The following is a 22,987-nucleotide window of genomic DNA, read 5'->3' as shown; positions in this document are numbered from 1 at the left end:
TTTCATAATGCAAGGACCATTACCATGAAAATGAATGATGAAGCCGGTTGCATGATTGAACCATATTATGCCTTTTAAAAAAATGCCATAAATTTGTAATTTGTATGTATAAAATAAATATCATACATACAGAATAAACTTAGTAAATTTAGACTAGCAGAATTGGTAGGGATTGAAGAGTTATAGCTCAGTAACTTCGTAATATGTAGTAGGGCATCTACTTTCATGCAAAAGATCCAGGTTCAATCCTTGGCATGTTCAGGTAGGGTTGAGAATGTTTCCTTCTATCAGTCGGTCTGTGTAGATAATATTGAGGTAGATGGACCAAGGGCAGCTTCCTCTCTTCCTCTGTTAAGGTCATCTGCTGGCAACACCATATGTATGATGTACTCTTTGCATGAAGGATGGTGGCCAAAACACTGAAATTCTGGAATTCAACACTGGAATTCAACATTGTACTATGGCAAACATCCAATCAGGGAAAGCATTGCAGCTTGCCAGGTAGAACAGCCCCCCTCCAGAACCACCTCCATCACTGCTCTGAGGGTTCTCCTGAACCCTCCATGACCCCATTTTGGGGACACTGTTTGGGGCATGGGAGGAAGCCCTGTCATGGAGGCTGCAGCTCTTGTGCATGGCTTGTGTTGATGGGATTTGTTAGGTGACTCTTGCCTTACGTTTAGAACAAATTCAAATCAACATTATGCACGAGGAAGCCCGCCATAAATCGGTATCCTTCAGCTGCTTTTGGGTCTAGTCTCTGGAGCTTTGTGTAAGACCTAGACTGGAAAATTGCTCCAGATCCTGGTGATTTGAAACATATGTAAAATATGGACTGGACTTCCCAACATTACACCATTATTTTAAGACAGTTATGAGCCATCATCATAGTCCTTCACAGAGCTACCCACTTAAAGCAGACTTTAGTGTACCATGAGGTTAAATCAAAGAGTATTACATTTAGGCTGCAATGGTCCTATACCATAATTTGTTTGGCAACTGTTCAAAACATATTTGTTTAGGCAAGTCAATCCAGACATGTTGACATGTGTTTTAATCTGGTTTTTAGCTTATTGATGATCTAAAACATTTTAAAAAAATGTTTTAAATAGTTTTTCAAATGTATTTTTCTGATAATTTTGTTCTTTTATATTTTTGGAAGCTCTGTTGAGCTTTTATTACAGTCGAGCAGAATATAAATCTTGTGAAATAAATAAATATACCCACTTACCTGTTAAGGCCATTAAACTCAATGTGACTAACTTCTAAGTAGACGTGTATAGGAAATGACAGAACTGAACCCTCAAATATCATTATAGATGATCCTAAAAGCTTTGATTGGTCTTGCCTCTTGGACCTAGGACATGCACCTTACGTGTTTGCTTTCAGAAACAATGACGTCCCTTTGGCAGGGATGGCCCAAGACATTTTAGCACCTGAGGTGAACCACAAAATGCCCCGCTCCCTCTAGGGAAGAAGGAGTGAGTGAAGATCTACTTCAAGAACATGGGCCAAAAAAAAAAAAAAATCTACATTGGAGGAGACCAGCAGTATCCTCTTTTTCACCAGGAGACCACTGTAGAGGCAGCACTGGGGATAGGGGGGCTGCCAAGGAAGTAGCAGATCTGGCCTCCAAGGAGCGGTGCCAACAAAGGCCATGGACTCTGCATTCCTTGAAGGCTGGATCTGCTGCCCCTGTGGATTCTGCTGCCTGAGGCAGTTGCCTCATCTTGCCTCATGGATTGGCCAGCCCTGACCATTGGTGTGCTCCCAGAAATGTGCTTGCCCTGTGAACCATACAGCCAGTCTAAGTATTGCACTACTTCTGATTACTAGCAATGGAATCCCATATGTGTCTACTTGTACGTCCTATTAACGTCAAGGGAATTTACTCTTCCGGAAATGGGTATAGGATTACAGCCTAAATCCCACATTTTTTCAGTTATGATTGAGACAGGCTTATTATGTTGGACATGGGCTATTATTAATGCCAAGGTCTCATTGGTAGTTACCACCTGAGTCAATTTGTTGACTCAGGTGATAACTACCCATCATTCCAGAAAATATCTTATTATATCTTAACATAAAAAGCAACCAAAGGATTTAAGTAGTTGTTTTTAAAATAAATAAATAAATTAAATAGTGTTGCTGGGAATTGCTTTGGGCAGGTGAGAGGAATCTGGGTGGCTGGGGAGAGAAGACACACACACATGAGGCAGAATAGTTACCCACCTTTCAGAGCTTTAGGGAAAAGGTGATAAGAGCATTGCTACAGAGCAGTGAAATGCAGTCATTTAAAGGGCATATTTACATATATTTTGGTGAAATTTTGAGTGCTCTGGAGCAGGGAGAATGGACTTATGTGTACAGGAAGCAAACAAGGACAAACAAATAAAAGTTAGTCATTTGCCTCTTGTCCAGATGAACAGTTTGACCCCAGCTCTGCTGAAGATTCCTCTCATGGTCTACAAAACCATAGCTGGTGTTCATAAGTTGTTGAGACCATGCGGAATATTTCATTGATCATTGTTAAAAAGCATTGAACAGCTCATGTGCTGGAAAAAGTGGGATTCAGATATATCTATATCATCTATATCTATCTATCATCTATCTATCTATCATCTATCTATCTATCTATCTATCTATCTATCTATCTATCATCTATCATCTATCTATCTATCTATCTATCTATCTATCTATCTATCTATCTATCTATATCTATCATCTATCTATCTATCTATCATCTATCTATCTATCTATCTATCTATCTATCTATCTATCTATCATCTATCTATATCTATCTATCTATCTATCTATCTATCTATCTATCTATCTATCTAATCTATCATCTATCTATCTATATCCCTGCTTTGGTAACCTTCAGTACAATACTGTTCAAGTTTGCTCTGAAGTAAGTCCCACTGTGTGGGGTTTGGCTCCCTAGCAAATGAGTTTAGGATTGAAACATTTACCATTCTTCTATGTTAATTATACTACTACTAGATTCATCATTCTTAACATTTTTCTGTTTTGAGCAACATGTGAAAATGATTGGCTGCGCAGTGTATAAATCAGCCAGTTGTTTCTGTAGACCAAGGATGGGGAATCTGTATTCCTACAGATGCTGTTGGACTCCAACTCCCATCAGGTTCATTCAGCATGACCAGTAGCCAACAAATATGGAAACTATGGCCCTTTAGTTGTTGAAATGTACTTCCCATTATTCCTGACCATTGGCCATGCTGGCTGGGGCTAATGAGATGGGAGTCCAATAGCACCTCGAAGGTTACAAGTTCCCCATTCCTGCTGAAGACTTTCCTTCAGTGGGCCAATAAGCATATTTGTGTCTAGAACGACTCTTGAATGACTCAATGCTTGTTTCATTTCAGTGCGGAAGCAGTTAGAAACCTTCTCACGGTAAGTGCCTACTCCACTGGGAGCATATTCACTAAAACAGCAACATGACCTTCCATTTTATAAGTCTGCACAGCTTTACCTTTTGATGCTAGTAATTCACTTAAGAGGGCTCACAGTAGTCTCACCACACTGCAGAAACCATTTGTAATTCTCAAGGTACCTTTTATCCCCAAACAATTGGCTTCCTGGGTCTGTAATACTGCTTTGTGCTAATAATTTTCCTGCTTTTATTTGAGATATCTGGAACCCTCTAGAAGGTGGGGGCGTGGAAATAGGTCTTAAGTACCACTTCATCCTCTTCTGCTTCTCTTTAATTGACCCAGTGGAAAAAGGGAGGATATTGCAAGTGTTTTAGCAATTATCCCAAGAAATAAGAGATTCAGTGGGTTTGCGTTTATGAAGTTTAAACAGCAGCTTTGACACCTTTTCCTATTGCTCCAGATCAGGATCTTAATGATTCAATCCTGTACCCACTTGCATGGGAGTAGGCCCCTTTGAACTCAGTGGGGCTTACTTCCGAGTAGACATATATAGACGATTGCATTGTTCCAAACTGGAACTGGATCCAGACCGGGCTGGGTTCCTTTCTTTGGGTTGCAAAGCCTCCTGACTGTTAGGCAATGAAATGTTCACAGGGCTGGTTCCCCAGCTAAGTAATTCAGTAGCATACCCTCCAACATTCCTCAGATAAAAATAGGGACATTCTATTCTACATCATCATCACGGCTGCCCCCTTCCTTTTGCACATTAATTTTTTTATTAAAGTTTTGGATGATACAGACAACCCTCTGAAGCCCATCTAGCTCCAGCACCCACCCCAACCCCCATAACTTCCTTGCCCCCACAACCCTCAGCCAGCTATACCTTTCCCCATCACCCCCAGGGCCTGTTCTTGCCCATCCAGCTGCCACCTTCTCTTCAAGCCTGACCTCCTTCCAGTTTTTTATCTGGCATAACTGGCTGGAGCAGAAATATCAAAAGCAACACGATGGCCAGAAACAATAACAATGTGAACAACTTTATGGAATAATTCAAAACATCTAAACTAACAAACTAAAGTCTCTGAAAGTCCTTAAATGAATCACGGTGCCAGACTTTACCCGGCGCAGAGCAAGATGTGAAGCTTTGTATAATCAGCAAATGTCCAATTCTGAACTCTGCTGAACAGTCTTTCTGGATAACAACTACTGTTTCGTTGAATTCTTCATCAGCCAATTAGTTCAACACTTGTAAGCAGAAAAGAGACTTTAGTTTGTTAGTTTTGATGTTTTGAATTATTCCATAAAGTTGTTCACATTGTTATTGTTTCTGGCCATCGTGTTGCTTTTGATATTGCTGACTCATATTTTGCAACACAGGGGTTGGTTTGTTTACTCATTATGACCGGCTGGATGGCTGGCTGGGCTCCCCTACAGGCCAGAGAGTTGCAGCCTCCCATGGTGGGAACTGCAACATTGGCGGGGTCCCTGTCGCCTTCCTCCCCCTTCCTCCTCCTGCTGTTTCTGCTACTGCTGCTGCTACACCAGCCAGCTGGCCTGTCTGCCTCCCTCTTCCCCCAACCCCACCTTCTCAGACTCCCAGGAGCAGCAGCAATGGAGGTGGCGGTGGAGGAGGAGGAGAAGGCAGTCTCAGTCACCAACTCTCTTCCTCCCGCTTCTCCCAAAGTGGAGCCATTTCTGGTTAGCGTACTTTAATGGGAATTCGAGGCTCTACGTGACAAACTGAGAAGCCATGATGGCTTAAGGGTTTTCATGACAATTCCAGCGTTTGGGGGGCATTCGGAGACTGTGCAGTAGCAAGCTGATGTTGGTGAGAATTTCTTGGGATTGATTATGAGGGCATGTTTGGGATTTGGGGCTATATCAGAGTTTAGGCAGCCAACAGCAGAGAAGGGATTCCAACCAGGAAAGAGGATTGTGGGGCAAAGAGGAGGAAACAAATACTACAGAAACCATTTTTACTCTAACAGGGTTAGAGAGCCTCCAGAACTTATGGTGAGCCAGCAACACAGGGAAATGAGCACCGGGTCAGTGGTGCAGTTTGATATTAGAACCTGGACAATGAACCTTTAGGTGGGAGCTTTTTAGATGATAACATGTATTTCTTTTCTCCACTTACTTCAAAATGTGGCAAGCCAGCCCAGCTGCATTTGTGGGTTCTCCTGCTCATTCTGCTGAATGGAGCCCTGAACATCTCCCTCTAAGTCTTTTCCTGATGGTAACCTGCTCAATTGGCAGCAAGCCAGGAAAACAGTATATTGGTAGAAGGGGAATAAGGGTAGGGCTGCAGGGAATAAGGTTGTAGCTCCATGGTAGAGCATCTTTTTTGCATGCACAAGGTCCCAGGTTCAATCCAGGAGGGCTTTTGTGGTATTGTCTCATAATCTATACCAATATCTATATAGTTGCTTAGTCACAGAGGTTCAGCTACTTAGCCTGGTGTGGAAAACAGCAGATGACTTAACTTAGTGCTTGAAACACTGCAAAATATTTTGGAAAAAAGTTTCCAAGCTGTGTCTGTAATTTTGTGCAACTTGAGGGGATTAGAATTACTCTGCAGCCAGGCAAACTTCACTGTACAAGAAATCAGGAAGGGGAAACCCTTCAGACGTATACACTAAGGTATAATAAAGAACCAAGAGGCTAGATAATAAACAGTGTCACAGTGAACCAAGAGAAAGTCCAGTAGCTTTGAACACTGCCGTGTTTAAATTCAAGATTAAAATATGGCACAAATGTAATGATTTTAATTTAAAAGTACCTGCTCCCTTATTGGATTTTTCTGTTAGAAATTGAAGCTGCAAATCTTAATTCTAGGCTGCCTCTTTGACTTCAGTATATGAACTTGCTTTTGCTTTTTTCCTTCCTCCATTGTTTTTATAATTCTAGGTGCTTTCTCTGTGCAGAAGGCAATGGTGATAACGAAAACTGGGTCTAAAATAGCTAATAGACCCATGCATCCATTTTTCTAAATGCCTAAGCAATGGGATACACAAGATGAACTGCCTCCTCAAAGTCGGCTTCTCTGTTGACGCTGCCAACTTTTAATCAAGGTCCGCTGAAAAGCTTACCCATGGCTTCACATTGTGAAAAGTAGTCACTGATAGCCTTCTTCACCTTGTCTAATTCTCTTTTAATAAAACTATCTAAATCGGTGGGCATCCCCCCATCTTTTGGTGGGAAATAACATAGTTTAAACATGTGCTGTGTTGTGTACCTTTATACTCCCAATAAATGGCTATAGTCCAGGGCTAAATCACAAGCTTTGAATGCAAAAGGTTCCAGGTTCAGTCCCTGGCATCATCTCCAGAGCTGTTGCCCATCAGTGTTGATGGTGCTGAACGAGATAGACCAATAGTCTGTCTTAGCTTGTGTGTGTAATACACACACACACACAGTAGTACCGTTACAGACTCTGCTAACTCAGAAATAGTACCTCAGGTTAAGAACTTTATTTCAGGATAAGAACACAAATTGCACAGTGGCAGCGGGAGGCCCCATTAGCTAAAGTGGTACCTCAGGTTAAGAACAGTTTCAGGTTAAGAACAGACCTCCAGAACGAATTAAGTTCTTAACCCGAGGCATCACACTCTATCTATCTATCATCTATCTATCTATCTATCTATCTATCTATCTATCTATCTATCATCTATCTATCTATCTATCTATCTATCTATCTATGGGGCAGAGAATAAAATAGCCGAACTCTACAATTTTTAACTTTTAAATAATAAAATCAAAGTAAATTCCCCCCCCCCCCATGAAATCAACTTTGCATTGTTTTCAAATACTTCATTAAGGACCTCCAGCAGCGATAACCACAAGCTCTGATGCTGTATTTTGCAGTTTCCGGACAGTCCCAAGCAAAATCTCAGTCGGTAAATTAGTCACGATGCATTACAGTAATCTAATCAGGAGGTTGCTTTATAAAATTCTTACGTTTGATATCCACTGAGCTTAAAGCTGATTGCGTGGTTCTTCCTTCCGTGTTATCACAGCAAGAACCTGTGAGGTAGGTTATTCTGAGAATTGGTGGCTGGCCTGCAGGAGATTTGACAATCTAACCATTACACCTCATTGATTACCAGAATTATCATGTGCAGGTGCTCTGTGCCACAGATGCCACAAGTAATAACAGCACTCCAGTATTTTAAAATGAAGCTGGTTTGAAGTTCCCAGAAATACTTGATAGTTTACAGAGAGTAGTTTCCTTGCATAAATATTGATGCTGGGTCTGCAGAATATTATTGGGAAGGAAAATGAGCTCCCCTGATGCTGGCAAAGCAGCACCTCATTTATGCAACATCCTCTTGCCATGATGCTCTGGCCTTCCTGCAGCACCTTGGGGCATTTGCATTAGAATATCATAAATTGTAAGCCACTCAGACTGTCATCCGCAGAGCCTTTGCAGTGAGACCAATCATGCCTCATAGGACATTTCCTTGCCGTTTCCACTTCCCCACTCCCTGACCCCCTTCGTGTGAAATCTCTGCTTATGGCACTCCATAAGGCTCCGAACAAAGAGACACTGGGGAAAGGGTTTCTTGAGTAGATGTTGATGGGATTTGCTCCAGATTGTGGGCTGCTTTCCAGACTTAATGGTACTACAGCCATCATCAGAGCATGTCACGCTGGTGTTAAATAGACGGTTCTGAGACCAATCTCAATAAAACTTAAATTTTATAGAATTGTACACGTTCTAGAGTTGGACAGGGTTCTAGCTCAGTGGTAGGATGCATGGTTTCGTGCAAAATGCCCCTGGCATCTCCAAGAAGAGTTGGACTAGACCCTTGTCTGGAACCCCGAAGAGCTGCTATCAGTCAGTGTAGGCAATACTGAGCTTTATAGACCAATAGCCTGATTGAGTGTAAGAACCATCTTTTTCAAGCACTACCATAAGGATTTTCAACAATCCTAATGCAGAGCTGTCAGTTCAATTACTCCCAGTTTCTACATTTCCCAGCCTTAAATTCAGTTTGCCATATTTCTGCAACAATTCTCAGAATTTTTAGCAAATCCTTATTATAATTCATCCATGTTGCAGGGCAGACTTCTCACAGACTTCTCACACATTTTAGTGTGCAGCTTTGATTAAGATGCAGATTTGTGGAAATATCCTTGTCTAATATAATGCATTTTGTATGTTATTTTTTACTGATGTTTGCATTTTTGTGCATGTTGTTTGGCTGGAGAACTGCACCACAAAATTCAGAGCAATGCACCTTCCAAAGGATAATTTTGTTTTGGTCTGCATATTGTTTTGAGAAGTGCAAATTTAGGTAGTTTCTCATTAAAATGCAAGTGAAATTATCCCTGGTTCCCTCTGATACTAAGGAATGCAAATGTCATGAATATTTCCCCCCCCAAAAGTAATTTCAAATACAAGTATTTAATTATTTGCACTTAAGCCCTGTCTCAAACAGATCTCAAACATTTTAAAACAAATGTTCCCAAATTGAGCAAGCATTGGCCATTTTGTTTGAAATTATTAAAACTCATTAAGCCAAACAAACACATTATTGACCTGCTTCTGATATGCATGTGATGACTTGTGAACATCAAGATGAGTTCTTCAGCTGTCTCTTGTGCAACCTTTCTTTAGCGGCCAAGGTATTCAGCTCACAAGGGAATGTGGTTCTGATTAGAGAGTCTATTTAGGAAAGTGTGTGGTGAAAATGCAGAATGGCAATTCAGTACAGGAAAATGATAATTAACATAATCAACATAGTCTCTTACAAGTTATTCCCAATTCATTATTATGTTTATTTCATAATAGGAAAGCTAATCCTCCTATAAATATTCAGAAGCCAGTCTTCTGCTTACTAACAGCAGCAAGATTGATGTTTGCTAAACATTGCAAAAGGCAGCAGAAAGCTAAGAAAGGGAATTGGTTGAGTGGGCTGTGGGAGGTGATTAATTTGGTGAAAGTTTCCAAAAACTTAGTATTACATGCAAAAATGTATGGGAGAGTTGGAGACTGGTTGTTTCACTAATGCAGTTATAGCTCTTGGGTTGTTCCCAATGAAAGTCATACACAGAGTTGAGCCCACTGAAATTAGGCATTTATTTCAGTGGGTCAACTCTTGAGTATAGCTTCAATTACATAGAGCTGTCAATTTCAAATGTCAAATATCTGAAGCTGATTTAAAAGTGTGTGGGTGGGTGCTTAGAAATGATTTCTTTTATATACAGCAATTGTACCCATGCTTTTTCTGTATGTATCGTTCCTTCATGCAGTGTGTGTGTGTGTGTGTGTGTGTGTGTGTGTGTGTGTGTGTGTGTTTAATAATTTACAGTGCATTCCTAGCCATGCCTACTCAGAAATGTCCTATGGAATTCAATGGGACTTACTCCCAGGTTAGTGGGGTTAAGATTGCAGCCTTCATGATCATTTGATGATAGATGCATATTTGCAATGTTCTGAATACAGAAATTTTAATTGTGGGTTTCTTTCATATGCAATCAAACTGTTCAAAAATGACCAAATATCCCCTCATAGATTTGCTTACACATGTGGGAAGGTGCATATTCTACTCCATCAGGTTTTCTGTTCCAGCTGCGACTGCAGGCACAAATACTTCTCCACCTTACCATTCAAAACATGCTTGCTCAGATTGTGTTTATAGCACACTCATCCTCTGCATGTCTGTTCAGAAGTAATTCCCACTTGTTCAGTGGAGCTTATTCCTAGGTAAGTGCACAGAGGACTGGAGTCTTAGAGCCCTTAGTGAGTTGATATTCCTATCATCTATCATCTATCTATCTATCATCTATCTATCTATCTATCTATCTATCTATCTATCTATCTATCATCTATCTATCTATCTATCTATCTATCATCTATCTATCTATCATCTATCTATCTATCTATCATCTATCTATCTATCTATCATCTATCTATCTATTATCTATCTATCTATCTATCTATCTATCTATCTATCATCTATCTATCTATCTATCATCTATCTATCTATCTATCATCATCATCATCATCTCTATCATCTATCATCTATCTAGCTATCATCTATCTAGCTATCATCTATCTAGCTATCATCTCTATCTATCATCTATCTATCTATCTATCTATCTATCTATCTATCTATCATCTATCATCTATCTAATCTATCTATCATCTATCTCTATCTATCTATCTATCTATCTATCTATCTATCTATCTATCTATATCTATCTATCTATCTATCTATCTATCTATCTATCTATCTATCATCTATCATCTATCTAATCTATCTAGCATCTATCTCTATCTATCTATCTATCATCTATCTATCTATCTATCTATATCTATCTATCTATCTATCTATCTATCTATCTATCTATCTATCTATCATCTATCATCTATCTATCTATCTAGCTATCTATCTATCATCTATCTATCATCTATCTATCTATCTATCTATCTATCATCTATCATCTATCATCTATCTATCATCTATCTATCTATCTATCTATCTATCTATCTATCTATCTATCTATCTATCTATCTCTATCTATCTATCTATCATCTATCTATCTGTCTATCTATCTATCTATCTATCTATTATCTATCTATCTATCTATCTATCTATCTATCTATCTATCTATCATCTATCTATCTATCTATCATCTATCTATCTATCTATCTATCTATCTATCTATCTATCTATCAATCATCTATCTATCTTACATATGCATCATACTGTGATTCTCACAGTACTCTTTGTCATGTCAAATATGAGTCAGAAATGGTCCTGAATAACACTTTATTAACTTCTGTGTCTCTATAGAAAAAAGTATCATTTTCTTTATCTTAAAGATCTTCTTTATGAAGATCTTCCCATAAGTAGTGTAATATGAATATTCCTTAGCAGGTCTCTTTCATTAAGAGGTTGGTTTTTTTTTTTACTGTTATAACTAACTTCTCACAGAAGAGATACAAGCCTTCCCCCACTCATTGTCACTGCTCATAGTTGTAATTTGGATGAACTATTCACAATTGCTTTTACACCCCACCATTATTCTGTCCCCTTCCACACTATCAAAACACTGTCCTTTTTCACATTAGAAAAACCCAGTTATGTGTAGTAACCACCCTGAAAGACTCTCCCCTCCTCCGGTCTGTTACATCTGCTATATCTCACTTTCCTCTCACATGATACAGCTCAACACAGTATGCATAGGGGTGGGAAGCAAAATGTTGAGGCTTGCAATTGAAATGTACTAGAGTAAAAATAGATTTACATTTCTGGAGATAACACTGTGCTGCATTTGCATCGAAACAGAGAGCTGTAAAGGTTGCACCAGCCATTCTTGGGCTCAATTTTGGCATTTTTAGGCTGCAGTCCTATGCACACTGGGAATAAACTCCATTGGATACAGCCCGTCTTACTTCAGAGTAAACATGTTAACTGTCGATGACTAGCGGTGCAATTTGGGTTGGAAGGATCAACTTATTTCTGGTCTGTGTCAATGTCCCATGAGTTCTTTCAGAAGTCCATTCCATCCCATTACTGCCTTACTTTTATTTTAAAAATCCACATGAAAATTCATAAATGTATTCCAATGCCCATTTAATTATGTGCTTTATCTTAGTGTTTGCATTTCTAAATTTAATATAAGCACATTTTAGTCTTTTTTGAACTGTGTTTCAAAATTCAGGCAAATGCACAGGAACTTGCACTACACAAGGGGAATGAAGAACTCCTGTCTGTAGGGCAGGTATATAGGTGTGTGTTTCTGCAGTCACAACTGCAGAAGGTTGTGAGATGTGGCTCACTGAGCCAAAGAGATGTGGCACAAATAGCTTGTCTGTTTTTGCAGATTAGCTTTCTGCATCTTAAAGCAGGGACATCTGTGTGACCACATCTTCACACACAGGCAAATGCACCTCTGCACCAAAATGCAACGTGGTTGCGATGAATCACATCCACGGAGCATTTCATTAGAATGTCAAAGGCAGTTCCTTTGCTCCTCACTCCTCAGGCACGTTTTCAAGAGAACCAAGGGGGCAAACCACAGTTAGAATAGGTGGTCTCTCATAACAATGCGAGATGGTATCTCTTTTTAGGCATATTGAATTCATTTAGCAAACATAAAGAATTCTTGCTTTAGAAAAAGACACACTGTGACAAAACCACAGGAAATTGAATTTTAAAGATGGCTGCCTCCCTCCTCATCCTTTGTGTTTAGAAATTATATGTATATATTTAGAGAGAAAGAGAGAGAGAATGGGATACATCTTTATCTTTCCTCTCCCTTACCATTAAAGGCTACAACCGGGTTCTCATAAGCTTTTTAAAAATAAAAAATAAAAAAATGAACAAATAATGTGTTGAGTGTAAGGGAAGGCTATGCAATTCCCATTTTCCATGTTTACAGCTGTTTCCTGTGAACACATTTGTTGTATTCTGTTCATTATATGTTTGTATTTAAGAAGTTTGTCCTGAGCAGGACCCAGTAGTTGAGGGAGGTGTTGAGAGTCTCAGAGCAGAAGAGGCAGGGGAAAAATCAGGCAGAGAATGCATGTGCCTTTATGTGATTAATGAAGATCTCTTTAAGAATCACTAAGATCTAAGATGCCTTATGAGGAACGGCTAAGGGAGCTCTCGGGCATGTTTAGCCTGGAGAAGAGGTTAAGGGGTGATATGATAGCCATGTTCAAATATATAAAAGGATGTCATATAGAGGAGGGAGAAAGGTTGTTTTCTGCTGCTCCAGAGAAGCGGACATGGAGCAATGGATCCAAACTACAAGAAAGAAGATTCCACCTAAACATTAGGAAGAACTTCCTGACAGTAAGAGCTGTTCGACAGTGGAATTTGCTGCCAAGGAGTGTGGTGGAGTCTCCTTCTTTGGAGGTCTTTAAGCAGAGGCTTGACAACCATATGTCAGGAGTGCTCTGATGGTGTTTCCTGCTTGGCAGGGGGTTGGACTCGATGGCCCTTGTGGTCTATTCCAACTCTATGATTCTATGATTCTTTTCTATGATCTATTTCTCATGGATATAGGGATAATTACCAGAACCTTATAGTGAGAAAAGGCCTGAAGGAGCATGATAATACCCAGGGCTTTTCTTCAGCGGCTACTCAATGGAACTCAGTTCCGGCACCTCTCAGGTGGGCGCCGTTGCCATTATATAGTAAGAGAACAAGGGAGATCTTCATGATTAGTTTCGGCACCATTTTTTAAAATAAAAACAGTACTGATGAGGCCAGTGCAGTAGATCATGGTCTACTCAGTGCTTTGTTTGTTTTATTTTCTTTGTTTTATTGTTTAGTGGTGATGGTGTTTTATATGTTTGGTGATTTCTCTTTGTTAAAAAATTGCAATAAAATATTTTATAAAAAAAAACCAAAAAAACCACAAATCTGTTCTAGGTTTCCCCCCAATATTCTGGACCAGATTTTGGTGTGTGTGGAGGATGCACGCAGAGAGGGAGTAGAAGTCCATGCAACCTTTAACTCACAGTGCATTGATCTGCACTCCACCTTAATAATGAATGCCTTTTTTCCTGGGCTCGTAAAGAATCTTACAAACTGGATCACATTTGGGGTGCAAAACATTAAAGATTGCAATTCAGAGTTGCTACTGTAATGTGGAAACAGGTAACACTGTGTTGCATTTATACATATTAAATAATTATTTACAAAAGAACACCAGAGAATATCAGCTCAGAATGTGCAATCCTTTAAGAAATAAAATAATGCAAAAGGGCCCCATTTGTATTTAATTTGGACTGAATAGTATAAATTAAAAATTCAATGAAAATTATTCAATCCAAATTAAATAATTATGAAGTGAAAAAATCGTGGTTCTTTCTTTCTTTGACAAGGTGTTGTCTTTTATTCTTTTTTAATATCTTTGATCCTCCCTTCCTTCAAATAACAGGAATTTAATTTGTAGTGTTATTAATTCCAGAAAAGCATAATATTTCAAGTGAGATGCTTAAGGAGATGTAAGGGAAGGAGGGCGGAAAGGACCTGGAGATTAAGATAATGTTTCATAAATATTAAGATAATGTTTCATAAATAAAAGAGGATTTTTCATCTGTTCATGTAGCCTATTTCTTCACATAATTCCCCACTTATGTGCTATTAAAATTTGCGTGAGAAAAACTGTTCTGCTTGAAGGCAGAAGGGAATGAAATTTTAAACATTTGGTTCTCTCTCTCTCTCTGGTATAGATAGGCTATTTCTCCTTAAATACTGAACATCTCAAACTACTAGTCCTGAAAATAATAACAAATTTGCAGCCTTGTAACATATACTATATTGACTGATTTATAATCAGAATTTTGTGTGTAGAACTTTTCTTTTATACTCCCTTCATTAAAGTGAAAATGTTTTCCTTTCAAACTACATTTTATTCTGCCACTAGAAAACTTGTTGCTTTCTGTAGACAGTGTAGACAGGCTTACATATTATTTACTGTTAGAATTTTGTACCAATTTCAGATATTCCCATTTATGCCATTTATTCCCATTTATGTACCAATATTCCCAGCGGGTGGGGCTGTGGGTAAAACCTCAGTGCCTAGGACTTGCCGATCGTATGGTCGGCGGTTCGAATCCCCGCAGCGGGGTGAGCTCCCATCGTTCGGTCCCAGCTCCTGCCCACCTAGCAGTTCGAAAGCACCCCTAAGTGCAAGTAGATAAATAGGTACCGCTTTATAGCGGGAAGGTAAACGGCGTTTCCGTGTGCTGCGCTGGTGCAGGCTCGCCAGAGCAGCTTCGTCACGCTGGCCATGTGACCCGGAAGTGTCTTCGGACAGCGCTGGCCCCCGGCCTCTTAAGCGAGCTGGGCGCGCAACCCCAGAGTCGGTCACGACTGGCCCGTACGGGCAGGGGTACCTTTACCTTTACCTTTATTCCCATTTATGCAGAGGGAAGCCTAACTGAACTCTGCGATACTTTTGCAGACATTTATAAGTGTGTACAGGATTGTAGGCGAACAGTGCAATATATATAAGATTGCACTGTTAGCCCACAATCCTGTACACACTTACTTTGGGAGTAAGTCTCACATCCCTAGCTGCTTCATCCAGACACAGAAATCCAGCTAATATGTTAAAGACTAAAATGCTCATTTTTTAAAAAGCACCCTTAGAAGCAAAGGTGTTTATATGCAACTTAATACAGCTATGTGTGGATAGCGTGCACATGTGAATCTGCACTCAGATGTGCATTCCACTGAAAGCAATGCACAGAGACTATAGATGACATCTGCATTCAGATGAACATTTAAATGTGCATCAGATTCAACACCTAGGGTTCCTCACCCAGCAACTGCAAAGCATGCAAAACCTTGCCCAAGTGGATTTCCTTAGCTGGATTGGAGTGATAACTTCTATGGCAAATGATCCTCTGGCTCAGGTTTCCATTCCTGGTAGCTGCTGACAACTATTGTCAGTTTGTTTCTGGTACCCAGCTAGGAATGTCAAGAGCAGTGCTTGAGATACGGCGGGGACAGAGGAGGCCTGACCCCTTATCTTCTGTGATGCCCCCCTTAAGATTGTTGTGAGGAGCAGGACTTGGCTAAAACTACAGTGGTACCTCGGGTTACAGACGCTTCAGGTTATGCGATTTCAGGTTGCACACCGTGCCGAACCCGAAAGTACTGGAACGGGTTACTTCCGGGTTTTGGCACTCATGCATGCGCAGAAGCACTAAATTGTGCTTTGCACATGTGCAGACGCACCAAATTGCAACCCACGCGAGCACAGACACGGCGCTGCGGGTTGCGAACACTGCAGGTTGTGAACGTGCCTCCTGCACAGATCGCATTCGCAACCCGAGGTTCCACTGTGTAGGGCAGGCTTCCTCAATCTTGGTCCTCCAGATGTTTTGAGACTACAATTCCCATCATCTCTGACCATTGGTCCTGCTCCTGCTAGCTAGGGATCATCGGAGTTGTATGCCAAAAACATCTGGAGGGCTGAGGTTGAGGAAGCCTGCTATAGGGAGTCAGCAGTTGAGGCTAACAGATTTCACTAAGGATTGCCACATTTTGAGCACAGATAATTTATAATCAAAACAAATCTGTGGTGGTGCTCCTGTTCTGGATTTTGTGTTCCATATCTCCTTCAAGAGGTGCAAACCACTTTGCAATATTGATCACACCCTAGGACAGAGGCAGAGAAGTTGCGGCCCCTCAGATGTTGTTGAACTTCACCTCTCCCCAGCCCCAGCAAGCGTGGCCAGTAATTAGAAATGATAGGGGTTATAATCCAACAACACCAGGATGATCTCAGTTTCCTTGTTCTTCTTTCTCTGCCACTATAGCCTTTCTGTTGAGTTAAAATGGAGTTGGAAGCTCTTCATCTGGCGTAACAGTTTAATCTTGAAAGTAAGAGTGGGAAGACAGTTCAATCCTTCTATATCTTCAGTTACATCTAAGACCTCTATTTTGTCTCAATAGTTACCTTCTGTTCCCCCTTAACGTTTCACCTCTTTAAGTCCTCAAAAGTAGTTACTTTTAAACTTTTAACTTAGTTTCAAACAGTTTCTAATAGTTAGGGAGAAACGGAAACAATAGCCGCTAGCGGCAACTCACTTTCGCTTTCTGGCTCTGCTTACGGTGCTGCGTCTGTGCTGATTTCAGATGACAGCTGAACTCGAAATCTTCTCCTTTTTTAATTCGGAGCTTCCCTTAATACTTTTCAATCCAATTTTAGATGTTTCAAGTCCGAATTTCTTAGTTTCAAGAGCGGAGCGCTGTTCTTTGCAAGCTCGGGGCTTCGCTATTCAGCCGTAGCAATGGCTTCCCGATAGCCTGCTATCCCGTTCCGCCGCACTCTTCACCTCTTTTTCGGAGGCTACCTGACGGCCTGGACGGGCAGCTTTTAGGCACTGCCGAGAACCTGAACCTCTGGATACCCACCAGAGGCTTGACAGGGGGTTTTTTTCGCCCTAAAATCCCCCTTTTATGGCCGAAATAGCCAGGGTTTCTCTCCCGGAGAGATCCCTCGCTTGTGTCGGGCTCGCGCTCCACCCGAAGCTCCAGCTCTCAGTTTCCTTGTACCAGCCTAGTGGAACATGCAAGTGGAGATGGTCCATTCCACTTAGACCTTTAGTCAATTACCAGTGTTTCTCATCCATGGGTCCCCAGCTGTTATTGGCCTTCAACTCCCATCATCCCCAACCACTGCTTCTGCTAGCTAGGGATGATGAGAGCTGTACTCCAACAATAGCTGGGGACCCAAGGTTGAAAAACACTGAATTAGATCATCCATATTAGTCACGTGGATGCATCCCACTCTGCTCTGGTAATGGATAGAATTGTGAAATTCTGTGGGAAGGTTAAGTCACTTGGGAAGTTTTCACAGCAACTTTCCACCTGAGTTGCCCTTCCTGTGCAGTTTTGTCATTTCAAATACTGCTGAAGCAACCATGAAGTGGCAACTACTCTGTTCCAATAACATTCTCAGGGATAGCTGAGTTGGTAGAGCATGAGACTCTTAATCTCAAGGTTGTGGGTTTGAGCCCCATGTTGGGCGAAAGATTCCTGCATTGCAGGGGGTTGGACTAGATGATCCTCATGGTCCCTTCCAACTCTATGATTCTATGATCAGGCTAAATATATAGGATTGCATTGTCAGTCAATTTGTAACCAGGTGAATTTCTTTTGTTTCCCAAACCCGGGGTGGTATTCAACTAAGTTTTACACAGAGCAGATCTATTGGAATGAATGGACTAAATGTAGTCGTGTATATTATTTTCCAGGGGTCTACTCTGAGTAAATCTTAGTTGACTTCCATCCTTTTCTCCATTAATTATCCTCAGTTCTCTGATTGTCTTAATAACTAGTTTGTATTTATAATAAAAATAATATATAAATCCCTGTTGAGAAATTGCTTACCTCTCCATCTCTCTGCTTTTTCCCCCATACAGAAAACGCCGTAAGCAGTTTACTCGATCACAGCTGAAAAGAGCTTGTAGGACCCCATGCACTTTAATTCTGAGGAAGGTGAAGACCCTTCTGACTCACAAAGAGACTCAAGAGAATTTGAGCAATCATTCACAGCTGAAGATGCAACAGTGAAAAATCTGTTTTGTTGCTATTTTGAAAGCATCACCCTATAAAGAAGAATTTTCAGAAATTGGACAGGAGAAGGTTCTTTCTGTGTCTTTATACAATGAGGACAGTTAAAGGCTGCATCTTATTTTATTAAAGAGTAAAACACAGTTTTGAACTTTTCCATGCCTTGAAGTTAGGCAACCGGGATATAAGGAGAATATGTCAAAAAAGTCAGAAGATGGATAATATTCAGAACAGAACCAGACAACCCGTTAACCCACCATCAATGAACTTTCCGTTGCTGCTTCCCCTGGCACATCATATAAACTTCCATCAATAACATGAACTCTCTGAATGCAACTGTATGCATTCATACTATAGCATACTTCTGGCTCTGCCCTTTGAGGCTCCAGATATATTGCACTATCCCACCCCAAGCATGGAGATATATCTGCTGAAGCACAAATGCCAAGTTACATTGTCTTAACTTGATTTTGGGGTGCCCTGATTGAGGCATGTTGGTTTTCAGAAGTACTGAGAATCTTAGTTAAAGAAAGAACACATGTACACAGAAGAGTCTGAATGCAGACTGACGTTGGCTGAATTAGGTATCCAGCAATCCTCAGTAACCATCTCTGAAAGTGATTTTCTATCAAATCTTGGAAAGAAGCAGTACTTCTTACACGGTGGTTTTTATGAGTAGCAACCGCTGGGCTGACAGTTATTTCTTTAATGTAACATTAAATCTCTGTCTCTCATTATTTATTGATATTGTTACAGAACCTTGAGTAGCTCAGACAGGCAGGCCCTTTCTTGATGGATGACGGTGTCCAAGTTTTGATAAACAGAAGAAATAATTATTGTCAAACAGGGACAAAGGCATGCAACAATCACTCAACACTCAGGCTGTGGCACGTCAAACATTTATATCACACACACACACACACACACACACACACACACACACACCCCTATCCTGCAAAGAATCATGGGAACTGTAGTTTAGCTACCACTAAGCTACCGCAGGTGGTGCTGTGGGTTAAACCACAGAGCCTAGGACTTGCCAATCAGAAGGTTGGTGGTTCGAATCCCCACGATGGGGTGAGCTCCCGTTGCTCGGTCCCTGCTCCTGCCAACCTAGCAGTTCGAAAGCACGTCAAAGTGCAAGTAGATAAATAGGCACTGCTCTGGCAGGAAGGTAAACGCCGTTTCCATGCACTGCTCTGGTTCGCCAGAAGCGGCTTAGTCATGCTGGCCACATGACCCGGAAGCTGTATGCCGGCTCCCTCGGCCAATAAAGCAAGATGAGCGCCGCAACCCCAGAGTCAGTCACGACTGTACCTAATGGTCAGGGGTCCCTTTACCTTTACCTTTAAGCTACCATCTCCAACTCCACAAAAAAACTAGTGTTCCCGGGATTTGGAGTGTGTGTGTGTTGTATCTGATTTAAATGTATTTTGTGTGTGCAGCCTTATAACTGCACAACAGATGCTGACTTATTACAGTTGACCATCCCAGAAACATTTTCAGTACCATACAATAACTCCATAGGAATAGCCAAGCACCATCACCCCCTCTGATGTCAAACACAGGACAAGACCTCTGAGAAAGAGGAGGGAGATGCCAGCATGCTTGGATGAATCTGAGATTTGCAGAAGTAGAGAAAAAAAATCCACCTTTTAAAAAACTACTAAGGGGCAAAACAGCAACAAGCAGTCAATTGAGCATGCTCTTTGACAGCTAGGAAAAAAGAGGATAACTTGGGGTTGGTGGAACAGGGAGTGAAATGTCCTGATTGAGCCCTTGGTGGTGGGCATGAAACCCTGAACAATTGTCCTGCGGGATGCTTCATTGTGAGTCCTACCTATAGTCTATAAACCCATTCCACCAGAGGAGGAAACAGTCTTTAACTTGATATAATTTTGGATGCAGCTGAGACTCTCATTACTCATTCCAGATCCTCTGTACTAACTGTGCACCCTGATCTGACTTGGATCTGTGCCCCAAACTCATTTGGGGACCTTACCCAATCTCCTCCCCCATTCCTTGCTGCCAGACCACCAGCTCTTTTGAAAGACCTAGATTGCTCCAGGTTAGACCTGATCTGACCTGGGTTGATCCAGGGCTGCATGAACCCTATCTGGCCAAACTGAATCAACCTGATTCAGTTCTGGATCTGATGTACAGTCCTAGTATTAACCACACACTTTAAATATATCCCAGTGTCTATACTTTTTGTATTCTATGATATGAGTTCCTACTGTGGTGGAACTTGATCACAGTTCCTCCCAAAAAGATGTTTAAAAAGGCTGGCTAGAGCACAACAGCTCCAACAATTGTCATTATGTTCCAATCTATAAAATGATAAGTATAATTGGTATTGGGTTGTTTTTATTTTTAAAAACATCAATTGTGGCAGATAATTATTACATAAGGAAATGTGTTGCAAATTCTCAGTTACCCAAACTGCTTTGTTGGGTCCCCCACTGCCTGTTTTTATGCCTACAAATGTGAATGTATATTTTTCAATAAAATAGAAAGGCCATGGAGTGTATTGTACCCATTTGGAAAATGCAGAAAGGTTTGGGGGGGGGGCAAATATCTTCTTCAAAAAACCTTGGTTGTACTTTTGAGTGCACCTGATGATAGGATTCCAAAACCATTAGAGCAATGACTCTGGATTTACACATTTTGCTTTGTAGCCTGATTGTTTGGGATTGGGTAACAATTTATATACAGGTATCGACTTCTGATTTAGCCCCATGTACAGAAGGCACTGCAAAATGAAATGTACAAGACTGTTGTGTAGTAGTGGAAAGTGAGAGATGAGAGTTTGGAAAGTTTGGTAATGTGTGTATCTGCATACAACTGTTGGGCACTCGTGTAAATATATCTCTGTACAATAAAGCTTCATTGTTACACAAATGTTTGATTCCCTCTGCACTCTGCAAGAAGAACCCCGAATCAACTGAATGCTTGAAAAGAAGATGCCGTGTGAACCCCCTTTCTCCATATGAGCCAACCCGGATGCATCATCATCTGATCATGATCTGAGGCCATTATATGTGTCCCTCCTCCACGAGATGTCTGGAGGATAGCCACACAAGAATGGCTTTCTGCAGTGGCTCTCTCCTTGTGCAATGCTCTCCCCAGGGGGGCTCGCCTGGCACCTTCATTACATATTCTTAGTCACAAAGCAAAAGCACTCCTCTTTTCCCAGGCTTTTGGTTAATTAAATAATCTGTGGCCTTTAAAATGGTTGGGGAAGAAACAGTTTCTGTTTGTTACTATGTTACCTATTTTTGTGTTTTTATTGTGTAAACTGCCCTGTGAAGTGTGGTATAGATCATGGGTAGGCAAACTAAGGCCCGGGGCTGGATCTGGCCCAATCGCCTTCTCAATCCGGCCCACGGACAGTCCGGGAATCAGCATGTTTTTACATGAGTAGAATGTGTCCATTTATTTAAAATGCATCTCTGGGTTATTTGTGGGGCATAGGAATTTGTTCATATTTCCCCCCCAAAATATAGTCTGGCTCCCCACAAGGTCTGAGGGACAGTGGGCTGGACCCCTGCTGAAAACGTTTGCTGACCCCTGATATAGATATTTTATAAATTTTATAAATAAATGTGGAATATTTTCAAGGCCACAGAAAGGCCAGCTATACATAAGTGGAAACCTACTGTATGCATTAGCATTTAGATGGAAATATAGTATACATGAAGCCCTAAGGTTAATGCCTTTCCCCAAATCCTTGAGGATCTAAATGGGAACTTCAGGCAGAAACTCTTTATGAGAATAATCGAATGTTGGCCTTGTCAACAATTGTTCAGTCAAAAGGCATCACATTCTTTTTCTAGCCACAGACAAGGGAGTTCAGAAGAGTTGATCACATGAACTGGATTGCTGGCTTCTAAACTTGTCTTTCCAAAGGTTCTATGTGCTCATTCTGACTCTTACTTCTGCCAAGTTTATTTGGACAGAACTCATTTTGAAACACAGCCTTCCTTCAAAATCTGCACTTCTTTGAATTTTGTAGTGTGTTTCACTAGCCAAGCAGCGCATATACCCTGTGCATATACTGGGGTAAAGTGTGCATCAAATTGCTTATATTAGTGAAAATCGTGGACAAAAATGCATTATACAAGGGAAGTTTGCTTTGCAAAAACATGTTTATTAGGCAAAATTGCATACGAAAACATGTATATTAGAGGAAATTTGCACTAGAATATGCCTGAATTTTCATAAAGAATTGCTTTTGGTTTGAAATCACAAATTGACGTGGAAATGGGCAGAACCGAACATAATTCTGGAAAAGTGAGAAACTGGGCAAAAGCAAAACTGAAGGAGAATAATTCGGGAAAACTTCTGAGAATTTTAAAGAAACTGGAAGACATATTCTAGTACAGAATATGTCTGTGGGGAATACAACATGTCACAATTGCATCAGCAATTAGGTCTTCCTCTCCACATTCAGCAAACTGTTTGGGGGCCTCCCACTTCATCTTTAGGCATCTGAATACCATCTTCCTCGAACATCCTGGCTCTGCTTTGCTAATT

At 40.8% G+C, this 22,987-nt stretch overlaps 1 protein-coding gene across 1 annotated transcript in view; it reads left to right on the top strand.

The window, feature by feature from the left end:
* MTA3 (metastasis associated 1 family member 3) overlaps window positions 1–19,361 on the top strand; it is a 118,262-nt gene extending 98,901 nt beyond the window's left edge. Inside the window, exon 19 of the mRNA XM_028724794.2 lies at window positions 18,301–19,361. Coding sequence (XP_028580627.2) covers window positions 18,301–18,451 — 151 coding nt within the window. The 3' untranslated portion in view covers window positions 18,452–19,361. The remainder of the gene's footprint in view (window positions 1–18,300) is intronic.
* Window positions 19,362–22,987: the final 3,626 nt, after the last annotated feature.

This window comes from Podarcis muralis, chromosome 3 (assembly GCF_964188315.1).
Source record: "Podarcis muralis chromosome 3, rPodMur119.hap1.1, whole genome shotgun sequence".
NCBI classification, from domain to species: Eukaryota; Metazoa; Chordata; class Lepidosauria; order Squamata; family Lacertidae; genus Podarcis; species Podarcis muralis.
The sequence above is the reverse complement of the archived record's forward strand: the minus strand, read 5'-3'. Positions and strand labels throughout refer to the sequence as shown.